The sequence below is a fragment of the Macaca nemestrina genome, chromosome 11 (assembly GCF_043159975.1).
Source record: "Macaca nemestrina isolate mMacNem1 chromosome 11, mMacNem.hap1, whole genome shotgun sequence".
Classification (NCBI taxonomy): domain Eukaryota; kingdom Metazoa; phylum Chordata; class Mammalia; order Primates; family Cercopithecidae; genus Macaca; species Macaca nemestrina.
Window position 1 is genome coordinate 95315853 of NC_092135.1, and position 18526 is coordinate 95334378.

Consider the following 18526-nt stretch of genomic DNA (forward strand, 5'->3'; position numbering starts at 1 on the left):
ACTCCAGCCGGAGCAACAAGAGCGAAACTCTGTCTCAAAAAAAAAAAAAAAAAGAGAGCAGACTTTCCTAAGTTGAACTATTTGTTTTTGAAAAATTCCTTATCCTTGCTCATTGATTTTTAAGATCTGAGAAGTCGGATCTTAAATCTATTATGTAATATATTATCGGTGAAGTTTGTGAATGCCTTTTATTTTATTAAGGTATTTGTTACCAGATGGATAGATTTGGAGATTTTCCCCCCCAAATATGATTAGCTTCAAAGAGCTCGTATAAAATATGTTAAGAAAAATACTGGTTTTTGGCCTTAATATTCTGTGTATACATATTTTAAAAAAGGATATCAGAAATATGCAGACAATTTCAATTTTAAATAAACAATTTTAATTTTTCTCTCTCTCTTTTTTTTATATATGGAGTCTTGCTCACCCAGGCTGGAGTGCAATGACGCAATCTCAGCTCACTGCAACCTCTGCCTCCCGGGTTCAAGCGATTCTTCTGCCTCAGCCTCACGGGTAGCTGAGATTACAGGTGCCTGCCACCATGCCTTGCTAATTTTTGTATTTTTTAGTAGAGATGGAGTTTCACCATGTTGGCCAGGCTGGTCTTGAACCCTGACCTCAGGTGATCCACCTGCCTCAGCCTGTCAAAATGCTGGGATTACAGACGTTAGCCACCACACCCGACCTTAATTTCTTTAAAAAAAAAAGAAAGAAAGAATAACCTAGTTCTGTAAAAGAAAACAATAATTCCTTTCAGGAGTTTTAATCGCCTCTAGTGGACAATGTATTAATGTTGGAAATAGATGTTTTAGTAAATTTTGAAATGTCAGGGACTTATTCTAACTGCGTTAAACTTTTACAAAGTTTCAAAACTATAATGCTGAATTTAACTTAGGCCCTGTGATTAGGTAGAGAGAACACTGGCCCAGAAGTGAGGAGTAGGGGCTCCAGGCATTTACTCGCAGTGTGACCTCAGAGTAGTCACTTATTTTCCCTACGTGTCAGTTTCTACACTTGTAAACTGAGAAAATTGGACTATATTGTTCCTAAGATTCCATCCAGTTCTAAGAATCTATGGTTTCTTTTCTACTTCTAGAGTTAGCATAAAGGAATCATCTGTAGCGAAACTAGGATCAGTATGCCGTAGGATTTACAGAATATTTTCACATGCTTATTTTCATCATCGGCAGATATTTGATGAATATGAAGTAAGTATATTTCACTAATTAATCTTGATACATTCTTATCAGAATGACCATAATATATATTGATGTTATTTCTAGTCTTTTGGTTTGGGATAGTGAATTAAAATAATATTTTTGTCTTCCTCTCTACAGAATGAAACATTTTTGTGTCATCGGTTTACTAAGTTTGTGATGAAATACAATTTGATGTCCAAGGATAACCTGATTGTACCAATTTTAGAAGAGGAAGTACAGAATTCAGTTTCTGGGGAAAGTGAAGCATGAAGGGAATCATATGGAAAAATGTACTGATCATATAATTAACGTTAATTATGTACTGTATATATCATTTTAGACACATCAATCATGTATCCATATTATAGCTTCTTTGTTTAGTATAGGTTTTTGTATGCTGGGTTTGCCTTTTAAAATGGGAAATACTTTTTAAGTTATTCATAAGCTGTATATTCACCAGTGTGGCACTCATGGTTTTTAAATAAGATTAGTATTATCTGTTTATAATGCCTGTTAATAAAAGAATTTACAGTTTGGTAAAATTGCTGCTAAACAATCATTGGATCACAATCCTCATCAAACAAACCCATCTGTAAAAAAAATGATTGAGAGCTTGAGGTTTCACACAAGCCATTTACTGAAGAGGTAGAAATGTTTTCCATTGGTTTTACCTTGAGTTTAGATATCCTAAAAAATTCTATAGTACATAGTTTTGTCTTACCTGTTAACTTTCCCCAATTGAGATAAAAGTGTTTTAAAATTCTGTTTCTAGTTTTTGATACGCATATATAATTATGTGTATATCTAAATACAAATGCAGATGAAGCATTAGTAATACTTAAATAATTTTACTGTGTAACATAAAGTATAACATACTTGGAAAGGATTTACCTTTCTGCAACAATGGACTGGTACATACAGGATGATCATAATGATAAGGCACATAAATTATGTTCTCACTGGAAACCTGCTCTGTCCACCCCTTCTCATTTCCCTTAACCTTATCCTCAAAATACTTTAACTGAGAAGCTTTTCACCAGACTGAGTTAGTGGTGGCTTATACCTATTTATATTTGTATTAATTGCTTACAGATTATACCTCATATTAGCAATTACATTACACTACAAGAAAATGTATTTGCATAGGCTCTTGCTTATCTTTCTTTTGCAAAAATTATTCTACTTAGAAAACAGTCCTTAAAATAGTTTGACTCTTCCTGTTAGTAATATTAATCTTTCATTTAACCAGCTAGGCAGCATTAAATAGAATTGAAGAAATACTGTAGTATTTATTTTACACCCCCTCTCCCATGAAGTTTATGTTTGAATTACATGCACGTGTGAGATTATTTGCAATAATTCATAGGTTCCAAGGGTATTGATGAATAGTCATACAGTTTTTGGACTTTGTTATAATTCATTGTGATAAGAATAATTCAAATGCAGATTTAACAATCTTATAATCTATTGAATGCCATTTTTGATAAAGCACTGGAGGTCTTATTGCCAAACTGATTGTAATGAGGCACTAAGGGTGAAAACATTGTACATGTTGTGAAGAAAGTATTTAAATCCAACTTTTGAACAGATTTAACAAACATGAGGAACTTCTTTTTTATTTAAAAGGGTAATTTTGAAATGAAGATGAAAATGTACTCATCTTAATTGTTTTTTCAAATTTAAGGGAATAATTTATACCATCTTTTGAGACAAGAATGTACAGCAAAAATATGGGGAACAGTAGTATACTGAGAGTGTGTGTATATATCATGTATGCCTTTCCAAGCTTGCCAGTCTTTTTGGCTTTTAACAGTTCCCACCAGCCACAGTCATTACTGTTCCCCAACCCACAACCAGCTTTTAAGAAGTCTTATGTTCACAGTGAAAGGAATGTTGACTTTGAAATTATGGATTTATATTAATGACACTATAAACCAATGGTAATGGTAATTTTTAAACAAACTTGCTAAATATTGAGAGACTAAACTACTAAGTTAATAAATTATATATAGCAGTGTAGCTGTTCTCTCTAGATGGTGTCTCACAATGGATTTCTGTTGCTTGACTATTTTCCTAGTGAATATTTATACTAAGGTAGTGACTGAGATTTGGTGATCTGGCTGAGTATTTTGAAACACATTTTGAATAATATGGCTTAGTGTTAACGGGGAATTAAATATGATTTTTTTCTTACTCATTTCACCTTCCCTGTATTGTATGTTTGGAATTGATCATAAAACAGCTCCAAAAGAAAATAATCAGTTTGTAGTCTTGCTTTTGTATTCATGTTGATATCTTACTAGTATTCATTGCACTGTGAAGTTGATTCACTGTACTAGGTAAGACCTAAGTGAAACAGTTCCTGTTTTTCCTTAATACTGTTTTCAGAATTTTGAAAAGGTACTTATATATACATAAATACTACTAAAAAATTAATGAGCCTGGCAAACCAATGATTTATAAAAGTAAGTGTTCTAAGAAGAGGGGAAGAGGACAGTTCTGTGTGATAAGGAAGTTAGGTTCCACTTTTTATTTTTTTTATTTTTTTTTATTTTTGAGACGGAGTCTCGCTCTGTAGCCCAGGCTGGAGTGCAGTGACCGGATCTCAGCTCACTGCAAGCTCCGCCTCCCAGGTTCACGCCATTCTCCGGCCTCAGCCTCCCGAGTAGCTGGGACTACAGGCGCCGCCACCTCGCCCGGCTATTTTTTGTATTTCTTAGTAGAGACGGGGTTTCACCGTGTTAGCCAGGATGGTCTCGATCTCCTGACCTCGTGATCCGCCCATCTCGGCCTCCCAAAGTGCTGGGATTACAGGCTTGAGCCACCGCGCCCGGCCAGGTTCCACTCTTTGTTTGAATTATCCTATGTATATCCAAAGGTAAACTTAGGTTTTTATTTCCAAAAGATCATATAGTCAATTCATTCTTTTTTTTCTATCATATCTAGGAAAGTAGCTAACTTTTAATTATGTTCCCATAAGTAACACTTCTTTTGTGTATATACATTTCCTTTTCTCTTACTTGAGATGTCAAATTTGAATTTCTAGAACAGTTTCTTAGTTAAATTCTTGATGACTTAACAACTTTTACTATCAGAATACAATTAGAAATCCTTGGTCAGGCACAGTGGCTCAGGCCTGTAATCTCAGCACTTTAGGAGGCCAAGGTGGGCAGATCACCTGAGGTCAGGAGTTGGAGACCAGCCTGACCAACATGGAGAAACCCTGTCTCTATTAAAAATAGAAAAATTAGCCAGGCGCGGTGCTACTTGGGAGGCTGAGGCAGGAGAATCGCTTGAACCGGTGAGGTAGGGGTTGCAGTGAGCCAAGATCGCGTCATTGCACTCCAGCCTGGGTAACAAGCAAAACTGTCTCAAAAAGAAAAAAAAATCCTTGGCCGGGCGCGGTGGCTCAAGCCTGTAATCCCAGCACTTTGGGAGGCCGAGACGGGCGGATCACGAGGTCAGGAGATCGACACCATCCTGGCTAACACGGTGAAACCCCATCTCTACTAAAATACAAAAAAAATTAGCCGGGCGAGGTGGCGGGCGCCTGTACTCCCAGCTACTCGGGAGGCTGAGGCAGGAGAATGGCGTGAACCCGGGAGGCGGGGCTTGCAGTGAGCTGAGATCCGGCCACTGTACTCCAGCCTGGGCAACAGAGCCAGACTCCGTCTCAAAAAAAAAAAAAAAAAATCCTTGATTACATTGTTAGTAAGGACTGTGTTACGATTATAAATACATTTACTGATTGATGTCAAATTCACTGTAATCAGAACTTAGTTTTTTATTTGGGTACTTTGCCCTACTGTCTATATGATGACATCTTTTTGAGCAGCTAAATTTTAAATTGTATATACTTTATTTTGTGAATACTTATTGAATGTGCTAAAGATTTTTGTGTGTAGTTCTTCCATGCCATGCAAATATTTTAGTAAAAGTAGTGGATTTTTATTTCTTCAAGCATCTAATTGTTAACTAAACAGACAATACATATGGGCCGGGTGTAGTGGCTCACCTCTGTAATCCCAGCCCTTTGGAGGCTAAGGTGGGCAGATCACTTGAGGCCAGGAGTTCGAGACCAGCCTGGCCAACATGGTGAAACCCCATCTCTACTAAAAAAAACACAAAAATTAGCCAGGTGTAGTGATGCATGCCTGTAATCCCATCTACATGGGAGGCTGAGGCAGAATAATAGCTTGAACCTGGGAGGTGGAGGTTGCAGTGAGCCGAGATTACACCACTGCACTCCAGGCTGGGTGACAGAGTAAGACTCCGTCTCAAAACAAAGCCAAAAAAAAAAAATGTATTTATACAATATGCTTAGCAGTTTGAGATGATAAGAACATTCAAATCTGTTTTCCTGAAAAAATATGCATTATTAGTATAGAGTACACTATGAAACTGAAAAGCTACCAAGTGAATCCCCTAGAGGGTTTTAGGTTCATTGTGGAGCCTTACTCTTCATTTCTGTGATTTTTCTGCTACTTTCTTTTTTTTTTTTTTTTTGAGACGGAGTCTCGCTCTGTCGCCCAGGCTGGAGTGCAGTGGCCGGATCTCAGCTCACTGCAAGCTCCGCCTCCCGGGTTTACACCATTCTCCTGCCTCAGCCTCCCGAGTAGCTGGGACTACAGGCACCCGCCACCTCGCCCGGCTAGTTTTTTGTATTTTTTCTTAGTAGAGACGGGGTTTCACCGTGTTAGCCAGGATGGTCTCGATCTCCTGACCTTGTGATCCGCCTGTCTCGGCCTCCCAAAGTGCTGGAATTACAGGCTTGAGCCACTGCGCCCAGCCTACTTTCTTTTTTTTAGACGGACTCTTGTTCTGTCACTCAGGCTGGGGTATAGTGGCGCAATCTCGGCTGACTGCAACCTCTGCCTCCCGGGTTCAAGCTATTCTCCTGCCTTAGCCTCCTGAGTAGCTGGGACTATAGGTGTGCATCACCACGCCCAGCTAATTTTTGTATTTTTAGTAGAGATGGGGTTTCATCATATTGGCCAGACTGGTCTTGAACTTCTGACCTCAAGTGATCAGCCTGGCTCAACCTCCCAAAGTAGTGAGATTACAGGGGTGAGCCACAGTACTTGGCCTACTTTTTTATAGTACACAAAGCTTCATATCAAGTGTGAGCGCCTAATGTAATTAAACAAAGAGAATACTAAATTTTTGTATTAACCTAAATTTGCAAATGATATAAACATTGGCCAGGTGCAGTGGCTCATGTCTGTAATCCCAGCACTTCTGGGAGGCCAAAGCCTGTGGATCACCTGAGGTCGGAGTTTGAGACCAGCCTGGCTAACAAAATGAAACTCTGTCTCTATGAAAAATACAAAAATTAGTTGGGTGTGGTGGCACGTACCTGTAAACCCAACTACCTGGGAGGCTGAGGTACAAGAATCGCTTGAACCTGGGAGGTGGAGGTTGCATTGAGCCGAGATTGTGCCACTGCACTCCAGCCTGGGCAAGAGAGCAAGACTCCATCTCAAAAAAAAAAAAAAAAAATTGACACCCTGAACTTAAATCCATGAAGTATGTCAATTAAGTTATAATGATTCTAGGATTAACTGTGACATCAATATTTAAAGCTAACTTCATTTTTTCATAAGAAAGATACTATGTTGATCTGGATTTGTCTCATAAACCTTGTTAAAAGCAGTTTTTAATTCCATAGATAAATACACTATCTTTTTTTTTTTTTAATTTTTTGAGACGGAGTCTCATTTGTCACCCAGGCTGGAGTGCAATGGTGTGATCTCGGCTCACTGCAACCTCCTCCTCCCAAGTTCAAGTGATTATCCTGCCTCAGCCTTCCAAGTAGCTGGGACTACAGGCCTGCACCACCATACCACCACACCCGACTAAGTTTTATTTTTTATTTTATTTTTTATTTATTTTTTATTTTTTTTTTGAGACGGAGTCTCGCTCTGTCGCCCAGGCTGGAGTGCAGTGGCTGGATCTCAGCTCACTGCAAGCCCCGCCTCCCGGGTTCACGCCATTCTCCGGCCTCAGCCTTCCGAGTAGCTGGGACTACAGGCGCCCGCCACCTCGCCCGGCTAGTTTTTTGTATTTTCTTAGTAGAGACGGGGTTTCACCGTGTTAGCCAGGATGGTGTCGATCTCCTGACCTCGTGATCCGCCCGTCTCGGCCTCCCAAAGTGCTGGGATTACAGGCTTGAGCCACCGCGCCCGGCCCCCGACTAAGTTTTATATTTTTAGTAGAGACGGAGTTTCACCATTTTGGCCAGGCTGATCCCGAACTCCTGACCTCAGGTGATCCGCCGGCCTTGACCTCCCAAAGTGTTGGGATTACAGGCATGAGTCACCACACCCGGCCAAGTAGAGTATGTATTATTTTATTTTGGGTGGACCTCATGAGAGTCACCTATATCTTATATAACAATTAAAAATATTTACTTAATTCTAGTTTACGTTATAGATTATAGTATTATCTCTGCCTTTTTTTGTATCAGAGGAACATGCTCATACAGTATGCTTTATGTAAAATAATTATCTGTATTCCCAGTTAGACCACATGGGGGTCAGTGACCCACTTGAGGAGGCAGTCTGTCCATTCTCAGAGCTCAAACACCGTGCTAGGAGAACCACTGCTCTCTTCAGAGCTGTCAGACAGGGACCTTCAAGTCTACAGAAGTTTCTGCTGCCTTTTGTTCAGCTATGCCCTGCTCCCAGAGGTGGAGTCTACAGAGGCAGGCAGGCCTCCTAGAGCTGCTGTGGGTTCCACCCAGTTTGAGCTTCCTGGCCACTTTGTTTACCTACTCAAGCCTCAGCAATGGCGGACGCCCATCCATGTTTTAATCTTTATAGCTATTTTTTGCTTTTTTATCTTTTTTTTTTTAATCTTTAGAAAGGACACTAGAATTGGTCACTGTTGGTTTAGGTTGTAGGCAGCAATATTAGTTGAGTAAGTACCCCTCTCAGTTCACTTTCATTTAGATGGCTATTTTTCTCACTGTACTACAAGTGGATTAGAGTTTATTAAGCAGGGGAGTGGAGGAGATGTGGCACAAATAGAAGTATGTAACATTTGGCCCTGCGCGTTGGCTCACGCCTGTAATCCCAGCACTTTGGGAGTCCGAGGCAGGAGAATGGCCTGAACCCGGGAGGCAGAGCTTGCAGTGAGCCGAGATTGCACCACTGCATTCCAGCCTGGGAGACAGAGTGAGACTCCCTCTTAAAAAAAAAAAAAAAAAAAAAAAAGTACGTAACAGTCAAACAGAATCTGGAATTTTTGAAAAAATCTTTCAGTTATGATTACACAAAGGTTTACTTTCTCCCCCAAGGACACAGGGCCTCTCAAAGGAGAGGAGGGAATAAGTCCCATGGTAGGGCCAGTGGTGCTCCTGGGTTTTGGAATGATCTCTGCGAAGCTTTCAAGGCCAGACTGGGCTCGGGGTCGAGACTTCATAGCAGTTGCAACTAGACCCAGCAAGATGGCTGCGACTGTGAAGCCCTGCGCGGAGATCCAGGTGTGAGCATCGTGAGTTGAGAGTGCTGGCTGTGGCCCTGGTGGAAGCAGTAGAGGCCCTAGGTGAGGGCGGCTGCCGTGCCCAGGCAACCTATGGGTACCCTCAGGTTCTCGCGTGTCTTGCGAAGGAACTTTTCCTTGAAACCCTCTGGATTGCTGTAAACAGTGAGGCTAAACCCCTCAATGAATGGGGACTTCCATGGTTCAAAGGAGGCCTCCAGAGTCACAGGGCCTGGAGTCGCCTAGATGGCTATTTTTTATCACAAGCCAATATAGCTGCATCAACTGTTAACTCTGGATTTGCACAACGCATCTCTATTTTGACATCGGGGTTTTGGATTGTGCCTTTCTGACTGTCAAGGCCCTCTAAGTCCAAGGCATCATTTCCTCTGCCAATCCTCAGGCTCTAGTGATTTGCAAGTAAACATTCAAGGCCTCACAAGCACCCTAGAGTTCATGATGTGAAAATGAGCCGGGTGTGGTGGCGCGTACCTGTAGTCCCAGATACTTGGGAGGCTGAGGTAGGAGAATCGCTTGAACCCAGGAGGCAGAGGTTGCGGTGAGCCGAGATCACGCCACTGCACTCCAGCCTGGGCGACAGAGCAAGACTCCGTCTCAAAAACAAAAAGGATGCAGCTGTTGGCCTGTTACCTACCTACGACCTGGAAGCCCTCTCCCCTGTCCCACCTTTCCAGACTGAACCAATGTACATCTTACATATATTGATTGATATGTCTCCCTAAAATGTTTAAAACCAAGCTGTGCCCCAACCACCTTGGGCACGTGTCGTTAGGACCTCCTGAGGCTGGGTCACGGGCGAGTCTTTAACCTTGGCAAAATAAACTTTATAAATTGACTGAGACCTGACCGGGCACGGTGGCTCACACCTGTAACTCAGCATGGAAATAAAAAATCGTGAACCCCAAATATCTGAAGCAGATCTCAGTCAATTTATTTATTTATTTATTTTTGGAAGCGTCTTGCTCTGTAGCGCAGGCTGGAGTGCGGTGGTGCGATCTCGGCTCATTGCGACATCCGCCTCCTGAGTTCAAGTGATTCTACTACCTCAGCCTTTCGAGTAGCTGGGACTACAGGCACCAGCGACCATGCCCAGCTAATTTTTGTATTTTTTGTAGAACAAAAGTCTGGAACTCCTGGCCTCAAGTGATCCGTCCTCCTCAGCCTTCCAAAGTGCTGAGATTACAGGTGTGAGTGACCGTGCCTGGCCTCCAGATATCTTTTGAAATAAACTCCTTTATTGGTCTGGGTTGGGTGGCTCATGCCTCTAATCCCAGCACTTTGGGAGGCCAAGGCGGGAGGGATTGCTTGAGCCCAGGAGTTCAAGATCAGCCTGGGCAACATGGTGAAACCCTGCCTCTATAAAAAATACAAAAATTAGCCGGGTGTGGTGGGATATGCCTGTAGTACCAGCTACTCGGTAGGCTGAGGTAGGAGGATCGCTTGAGCCCAGGATAATTGAGGCTGCAATGAGCGATGATAATGCCACTGCACTTCAACCTGGGTGACAGAGTGAGAATCTGTCTCAAAAAAACAAAAAATAACAAAAACAAAAAACCCACAAAAAACCAAAACAACAAAAAACTCCTTTATTGCTAAATAAGCCAAGTTAAGTTCTATTGCTTACAGGTAATAATGTGGCTTATGTAAGCCTTCAAAAACTCACCTTGGCTGGGCGTGGTGGCCCATGCCTGTAATCCCAGCACTTTGGGAGCGCGAGGCAGGGGGATCGCTTGAGGCCAGGAGTTCAAAACTAGCCTGGCCAACATGGTGAAACCCTACTTGACTAAAAATAGAAAAATTAGCTGGGTGTGGTGGTGTGCACCTGTAGTCCCAGCTACTTGGGAGGCTGAGGTGGGGAAATTTCGCTTGAACCCAGGAGGCAGAGGCTGCAGTGAGTGAGCCGAGATCACACCACTGTACCCCTGCCTGGGCAACAGAGTGTGACTCTGTCACAAACAAACAAAAAACTCACCTTGATACTTATACATTTATCTTACGTGTAAATTATTTATTTATTCCCTCTATTGATTTAATTACTTGGTATTTTTACATACAATAATTTGAATGTTCAAAACATTTTTAGAACCCATTTTTTTGCAGTCGTCTTCACCAAAACTTTTTAAGAACCTCACCAAAACTAAGGCTCATTGTTTTACAGTTTTGCCTAATTTTCTGCCACAAACACCATCTCAGAACTTAAGCATCTGACAGACCTGGTTCTGCAAACTTTGCACTATTGCACAAAAAAATTCATTCTCAAGGGATGATAGATTACCAGCAAATGTTATTTAAATCGATATGTTACAAGTTCTGATGAGTAACATTTAGCCAGTTTTTCTATGTATCCACTAGAAAATTTTTATATAATGTGTGCTTAGTTATATACTGTCCCCACTGTTAGCAATTTCACTTCATTTGATTCTCTATCTCTATCTGAATTTACTCTTTCCATACAGTACTACTCTGGGGCTCTGAAGAGTTAAGAGAAAGAAATCCTCTTTAGCCATATGGGGAGGGAAAGAGCCACCGTCCTTCCAGCCACGAAGGAATGGTGGTGAGGAATCAATAACAGGCAAGAGTAGGAAAACAGGACAGCTCCTCCGGCACTCCAGAATGAAACAAATGAAAATGCATGAAAATGAAAATACATTTATATTCAAATATATAAACACCTGCTCCTGATAGCACAAATGATTTGCTTCTCCTTCTCCTAAAAGCCCTAGAATCTCTCAAAGAGAGTGACCTTTCCTTTTCTCTTTCACTGAAATGAATTGTAGTGGCGCTGACAGAGCTGATTTCCCCCGTGATGAGGTTGGTGTTAAATGTGTCCATGAAAGATAACAGGGTGATACTCAATCCAAAGGGGATGGAATTAACATTTGGTTATTGAAAACGAAGATGAAAATACCGTAGATACTACATCAAGGGGAATGACAGATCTTCACCCGACATCTGGGATCTTGATACCTTTCATTATAACTTACAGGTTTAAAAAATTCACATGCCAGAGCCCCTAAGGAAATCTATAGTGTTATAAAAAGAACTGAATATACAATTGGCAGATAATGATAAGATTAGACACATTTAACTCCTTAGGCATAGAGAGCCTAAGCTTTGTTCCTTTTTTTAAAAGAATAGGCTCAGAGCTATTTACGCATATTTAAAATGCTCTAGAACCACTTGGTCATAAATTATTCACTATCATGGCTGGGCGCAGTGGCTCACGCCTGTAATCCCAGCACTTTGGGAGGCCAAGGCAGGTAGATTGCTTGAGGCCAGGAGTTTGAGACCAGCCTGGCCAACATGGTGAAATCCCATCTCTACCCAAATTACAAAAATTAGCCAGGCATGATGGTGCATGCCTGTAATCCCTGCTACTGAGGAGGCTGAGGCGGGAGAGTCACTTGAACCTGGGAGGCTGAGGTTGCAGTGAGCCGAGATTGCAGCCTGGGCGACAGAGTGAGACTCTGTCTCAAAAAAAAAAAAAAAAGTTAATGCTATATTTCTGAGTTTTTTCTTAGTTAACTATAAATTTCTGTCTCTGTTTTTAATTTACTACTTCCAATCCTCTGTGTATACGGACTGAATGATAAAGAAGTCTCTACCTCTTGTAGATCCTGGCAGTGGGAAAAACGAACTTTCTGATTTGTTCTTTGTGCTTCCTAACTTCATTACATTTTGTGGACTCCGGAAGCAGTGCTTATTTCTACCAAAAATCCACTGACTCTTGATTATGGAACTCAAGTCCATCTAAAAGTCAAAACAAAAACCATTTCTGCAAATATTGTTGACAGCTATTGCTATAGAATAAGAGAGGAATATTCTTAAATTCCTTTATACTGTACTTCTGGATGATAAAAGTGGAATAACTCCTGTTAATTTTATCAGCAATTAATGGAGATTGACTTAGTTTAGATACACTATATAATTGATAACATGTAATACATATCTGTTATATGTATAAAACATATTATATGAGGGCCAGGCATGGTGGCTCACGCCTGTAATCCCAGCACTTCAGGAGGATGAGGCAGGCGGATCACAAGGTCAAGAGATCGAGACCATCCTGGCCAACATGGTGAAAACCCATCTCTACTAAAAATACAAAAATTAGCTGGGCGAGGTGGCGCACACTGCCTGTAGTTCCAGCTACTCTGGAGGCTGAGGCAGGAGAATCGCTTGAACCCAGGAGGGGGAGGTTGCAGTGAGCTGAGATTGTGCCACTGCACTCCAGCCTGGGTGACAGAGCGAGACTCTGTCTCAAAAAAAGCCACAAAAAACCCCAAAACCAAACATATTATATGAATATTTGTGTTCAACAAAACAATAACCCAATAAAAATGATGTTTTATTATTAAAATGATCTTACAATGTCAACATCAATGTTAATAAAAATATATAATAGGCTGAATTCATCAATGATAGAGTAAGTTGTAATTCACTTGAAGGTTTCATCTTTCAAAGTAAGCCTTTCATAGACAAATGAAAATCCTCTATTTTGTAGAATTTTAAAGATTGTTAAAGTCTGGGTCAAGGCAAAGTTACTTCTGTTAGAAGGGGAAAGAAAAGCAAGGTGAAACAAAATAGGTTATCATACATATTGCATGTGCTATGAGCATCTTTCTACTCCTGCCTGATTGAAAATTCTAGGTTTCAACATTCTTCAGGATTTAGCAAGTCAAAATAAAAGCAGAATTCAAATCTAGACAGATGTAAAATACTTCAGTTTCCACTTGAAGTTGGTGTTTTTCCTCTTCATAGTATTTAGACTTTAAAAAAAAATTAAATCTTACTCTCTACTAAGGTATTTATTTATTGAGATTATGGGTTCTTTTCATATTGAATTTTAAGAGATGCTGCTTTACTGTCCGCATTTTTAGGCTTTTAGGAGCAACAACATTTATGTGCAATGAATCAGTACAGGGTTGGTGACATGGTGACCCTTTAAAAGCAAAGATATATAAAAAAATTTTTTTTCAAAAAATATTTTAACACATAGGGGCTTGCTTTGTATATACATGCTATAGTTAAAGACAAAATGTGGATTAATTATTATATTTGGAAAATAGGTATTTATTTTCACTAATTAGCTGTGTGTGTGTGTGACAGAGAGAGAGAGAAAAAAAGAAAGAGATTATTTTTCAGCTTAAATAAGACTGTAACTTCCTGAGAACTCCCTCTAATTAGGAAAATACTGTTTGAGATATTCAATTTCCTTACCAGGAATTGTAAGAAAAGTCTACTTTGTACATTCATGAGAAGCTGAAATAGATTATTGTGTAATAATCGAATGGAACATCTGTTTAACCAGATGTTTTAGTTGAGAGAAGTGTAAACATGATTCTAAATGTATAAATATGTTGGTTATTCTTCCTTGTCTGGGAGGTTGTGCCAAAGTTTACATAGATTAGAGGAAAGGCTGAGTCTGGAAAAATTCAAAAATATTATATAAATGCAGAGAAAATAACACAATAAGGTCAGTTAGCAATTATTTTAACAATTATTTACAAGACCTTCCTTTGCTTCATCTCATGGCTCACATACAAGTGACCTGAGTCACTCCATCTTCCTGATCAAACTGTCCGTCGTCTAATTCCCGGAGGACGCTGTCACTGCTGCTGAACCCAGAGAAGCTATTGTGCTGTGCCAGGGTCCCCTCCTTTGTCCAGCATTCCCTGGAGGGAGAAAGGCGGCACTCCTCAGGCGGGTGTCTGCTCTCTGCAGGTTGTGATGTGGTTGTGTCTAATCCAATGCTCCTGCTGGTAGCTTTGTTCTTGTCTTCACCTTTTATGTGGCGGCTGGCTTTCTTCTGAAACACAAGACATTGGCGATCAGGAGTTAAAAAGATGGGTGTTTCCTGTCCCCCTGGTCTAGCACATGCTGCCTTTCTGCCTACTGGAATGTCCTTTCCCCCAGCTCTTCAAAATCCTGCTCATCTTCAACGACCAGCTCAGAGCTACCTCCACATTCCCCTCCCCACCCAAATAGAAATGAACTCCCTTCTCCCTGTTTTGTAACTCTTTGTAGGTTCCTGGCACGTCATTCTTATTGGCAGGTATGTTAGGTACACATCTCAGCCCTTAATGACATCTCTAAGGAAGGAAATTTGTTGAAATCATACTTTGGGAGAAAAAAGCAAGGTATAAATACTAATACATTTTTTGTCTTAGTGTTAGTTGGGATCTATAGAGCAGAAAAGGTGCTTCAATGGCCACCTTACACCCATTTCCTGTAGGCACAGGCTGTGCGGAAGAGTCACAGTGATATGGTTTGGCTGTGTCCCCCCCCAAATCTCACCTTGAATTGCAGCTCCTATAATTCCCATGTGTTGTGGGAGGGGCCCGGTGGGAGGTAGTCGAATCATGGGGTGGGTCTTACCCGTGAATAAGTATCATGAGATCTGATGGTTTTATAAAGGGGAGTTCCCTTGCACATGCTCTCTTGCCTGCCACCACATGATACATGACTTTGCTCCTCATTTGCCTTCTGCCATGATTGTGAGGCCTCCCCACGTGGAATTGTGAGTCAATTAAACCTCTTTCCTTTGTAAACTACACAGTCTTGGGTATGTCTTTACTAGCAGGATGACAACAGACGAATACAGTAAATTGGTACTAGTAGAGTTGGGGGGGTGCTATAAAAATACCCAAAAATGTAGAAGCGACTTTGGAACTGGGTAACATGCAGAGGTTGGAACAGTTTGAAGGGCTCAGAAGAGGACAGGAAAATGTGGGAAAGTTTAGAACTTCCTAGAGACTTATTGAATGGCTTTGACCAAAATGCTTATAGTGATGTGGACAATGAAGTCCAGGTTGAGGTGATTTCAGATGGAGATGAGGAACTTGGGAACTGGAGCAAAGGTGTCTCTTGCTATGTTTTAGCTAAGAGACTGGTGGCATTTTGCCCTTGCCCTCGAGATTTGTGTAACTTTGAACTTGAGAGAGATGATTTAGGGCATCTGGTAGAAAAAATTTCTAAGCAGCAAAGCATTGAATAGGTGATTTGGGTACTGTTAAAAACATTCAGTTTTATGTATTCACAAATATATGGTTTGGAATTGGAACTTATGTTTAAATTTGCAGACTGATGATGCCATAGAAAAGGAAAACCAATTTTCTGAGAAGAAATTTAAGCTGGCTGCAGAAACTTGCATAAGTAACAAGGAGCCAAATGTTAATTGCCAAGACAATGGAGAAAATGTCTCCAGGGCATTTCACGGCAGCTCCTCCCATCACAAGCCAGGAGGCCTAGGACGAAAAAATGTTTTTGTGGGCCAGACCCAGGGCCTTGCTGCTTTGTGCAGTCTCGGGACTTGGTGCCCTGTGTCCCAGCCGTGGCTATATGGGGCCAATGTAGAACTTAGGCTGTTTCTTCAGAGGGTGCAAGCCCCAAGCCTTGGTGGCTTACATGTTGTTTTGGGCCTGTGGACACACAGAAGTCAAGAAATGGGGTTTGAGAAACTCCCACATGGAGTCTCCACTGGGAAACTGCCTAGTGGAGCTGTGAGAAGAGGGCCACCATATTCCAGACCCCAGCATGGTAGATCCACTGACAGCTTGCACTGTGCACCTGGAAAAGCCACAGATACTCAATGCCAGTCTATGAAAGCAGCCAGGAGGGGGGCTGTACCCTGCAAAGTCACAGGGGCAGAACTACCCAAGTCCATGGGAACCCGTCTCTTGCATCAGTGTGACCTGGATGTTAGACAGGGAGTCAAAGGAGATCATTTTAGAGCTTTAAGATTGCCCCATTTGATTTTGGACTTGCATGGGGCCTGTAACCCCTTCATTTTGGCCAATTTCTCCCATTTGGAATGGCTGTATTTACCCAATGCCTGTACCCCCATTGTATGTAGGAAGTAACTAACCTACTTTTGATTTTACAGGGTCATAGGTAGAAGGGACTTGCCTTGTCTCAGATGAGACTTTGGACTGTGGACTTTTGAGTTAATGCTGAAATTAGTTAAGACTTTTGGCTGAGTGTAGTGGCTTATGCCTGTAATCCCAGCACTTTGGGAGGCTGAGACGGGAGGAACACTTGAAGTCAGGAGTTTCAGACCAGCCTGACCAACATGGTGAAACCTCGTCTCTACTAAAAATATAAAAATTAGCTGAGTGTGCTGCCACACGCCTGTAATCCCAGCTACTTGGGAGGCTGAAGCAGGAGAATCACTTGAATCTGGGAGGTGGAGGTTGTAGTGAGCCAAGGTCACACCATTGCACTGTAGCGTGGGCAACAAGAGAAAGACTCCATCTCAAAAAAAAAAAAAAAAAAAAACCACAAAAAACAACAACAAACTTTGGGGAACTGTTGGGTAGGCATGACTGGTTTTGAAATGCGAGGACATGAGATTTGGGAGGAGCTGGGGCAGAATGATATGGTTTGGCTGTGTTGTCACCCAAATCTCATCTTGAATTGTACCTCCCATAATTTCCAAGTGTTGTGGGAGGGACCCAGTGGGAGGTAATTGAATCATGGGGGTGGGTCTTTCCCATGCTGTTCTTGCAATAGTGAATAAGTCTCATTAGATCTGATGGTTTTATGAAGGGGAGTTCCCCTGCACATGCTCTCTTGCCTGCTTCCATGTAAGACGTGACTTTGCTCCTCATTCACCTTCTGCCATGGTTGTGAGGCCTCCCTAACCACGTGGAACTGTGAGTCCAATTAAACATCTTTCCTTTAAAAATTACCCAGTCTTGGGTGTGTCTTTATTAGCAGCGTGAGAACAGACTAATATACACAGATAATTCAGACTGAGTTTATTTTGAGTGAGTGTCTAGAATGTCTTCAAGGGTGAAGTGGACCCTTTCCTTGTCCTGCTGCAAACTGCTTCTGCCTGACACAGTATACATGCTCAACAATTCAATCCAGCTCATTCAGACTCTCTGATCAACTGTGGATGTTTTTGCTGATAAATATTTACTGAGGGCAGAGAATGTTCTTGGTTCAGTCCAGAATAAAGGGGACATGGTCTCTGCCCAGGCAACTTAAGTCAAAATAAGGTATCTAGCTGGGCAAAGTGTCATGAGCCTGTAGTCTCAGCTACTCAGGAGGCTGAAATGGGAGGATTACTTGGAACTGGGAGTTCAAGGCCAGCTTAGGCAACATGGCGAGACCTCAGGTCCTATATATATATATATATTTTTTTTCATATATATATATATGAAAAAAATAAGATAGCTAAGTCAAAAAAGGGAAAGCACAACAAGGAGAATTAGCTGCTTAACTTGTGATGTTCAGACTCCTGATGAGACTTCATTATAGGAGCATTTTTTGTTGTTGTTGTTGAGACAGAGTCTTGCTCTGTTGCCCAGGCTGGAATGTAGTGATTGCAATCTCAGCATACTGTAGTTTCTGCCTCCCGGGTTCCAGCGATTCTCCTGCCTCAGCCTCCTGAGTAACTGGGACTCCAGGCATGTGCCACCTTGCCCAGCTAATTTTTGTGTTATTAGTAGAGATGGGGTTTCAACATGTTGACCAGGCTGGTCTTGAACTCCTGACCTCAGCGTTTTGCCCACCTCTGCCTCCCAAAGTGCTGGGATTACTGGTGTGAACCACTGTATCTGGCCCTTAAGAGCTTATTTAATACTGACAACATGGCAGATATTAGAGAATATGATCATATCCTCCTAGGCACATAAAACTGAACATAGATTTAAAGATACATTTAAAATCACAGTAATTTCCCAGTTTACAAAGAGCTCATTTACTGAAAATTCATTTATATGTTATTTGGGAACTAGGGTTGCATTTTTCCTAAAAGTAAGAGGTAAAATTAAAAAATTCTTAGAAAAATTGTAGAAATCAAATGCCCAGGCTGATCT

At 41.3% G+C, this 18526-nt stretch overlaps 2 protein-coding genes and 1 pseudogene across 4 annotated transcripts in view; 1 reads left to right on the forward strand and 2 right to left on the reverse strand.

The window, feature by feature from the left end:
- Positions 1-3396, forward strand: part of LOC105468148 (MOB family member 4, phocein) — a 56587-nt gene extending 53191 nt beyond the window's left edge. For both annotated transcript variants that reach the window (XM_071073131.1, XM_011718193.3), the window contains 2 exons: positions 1097-1208; positions 1338-3396. In XM_071073131.1, coding sequence (XP_070929232.1) covers positions 1097-1208; positions 1338-1469 — 244 coding nt within the window. In that variant the 3' untranslated portion in view covers positions 1470-3396. The remainder of the gene's footprint in view (positions 1-1096; positions 1209-1337) is intronic.
- Positions 1971-13576, reverse strand: LOC112424315 (HIG1 domain family member 2A pseudogene; annotated as a pseudogene).
- Positions 1971-18526, reverse strand: part of LOC105468146 (raftlin family member 2) — a 105019-nt gene continuing 88463 nt past the window's right edge. Inside the window, exon 9 of one of the 2 annotated variants that reach the window (XM_011718191.3) lies at positions 1971-14508. In XM_011718191.3, coding sequence (XP_011716493.2) covers positions 14239-14508 — 270 coding nt within the window. In that variant the 3' untranslated portion in view covers positions 1971-14238. Of the gene's footprint in view, positions 14512-18526 lie in introns of both variants that reach the window. The other variant, XM_011718190.3, reaches the window with a different exon arrangement.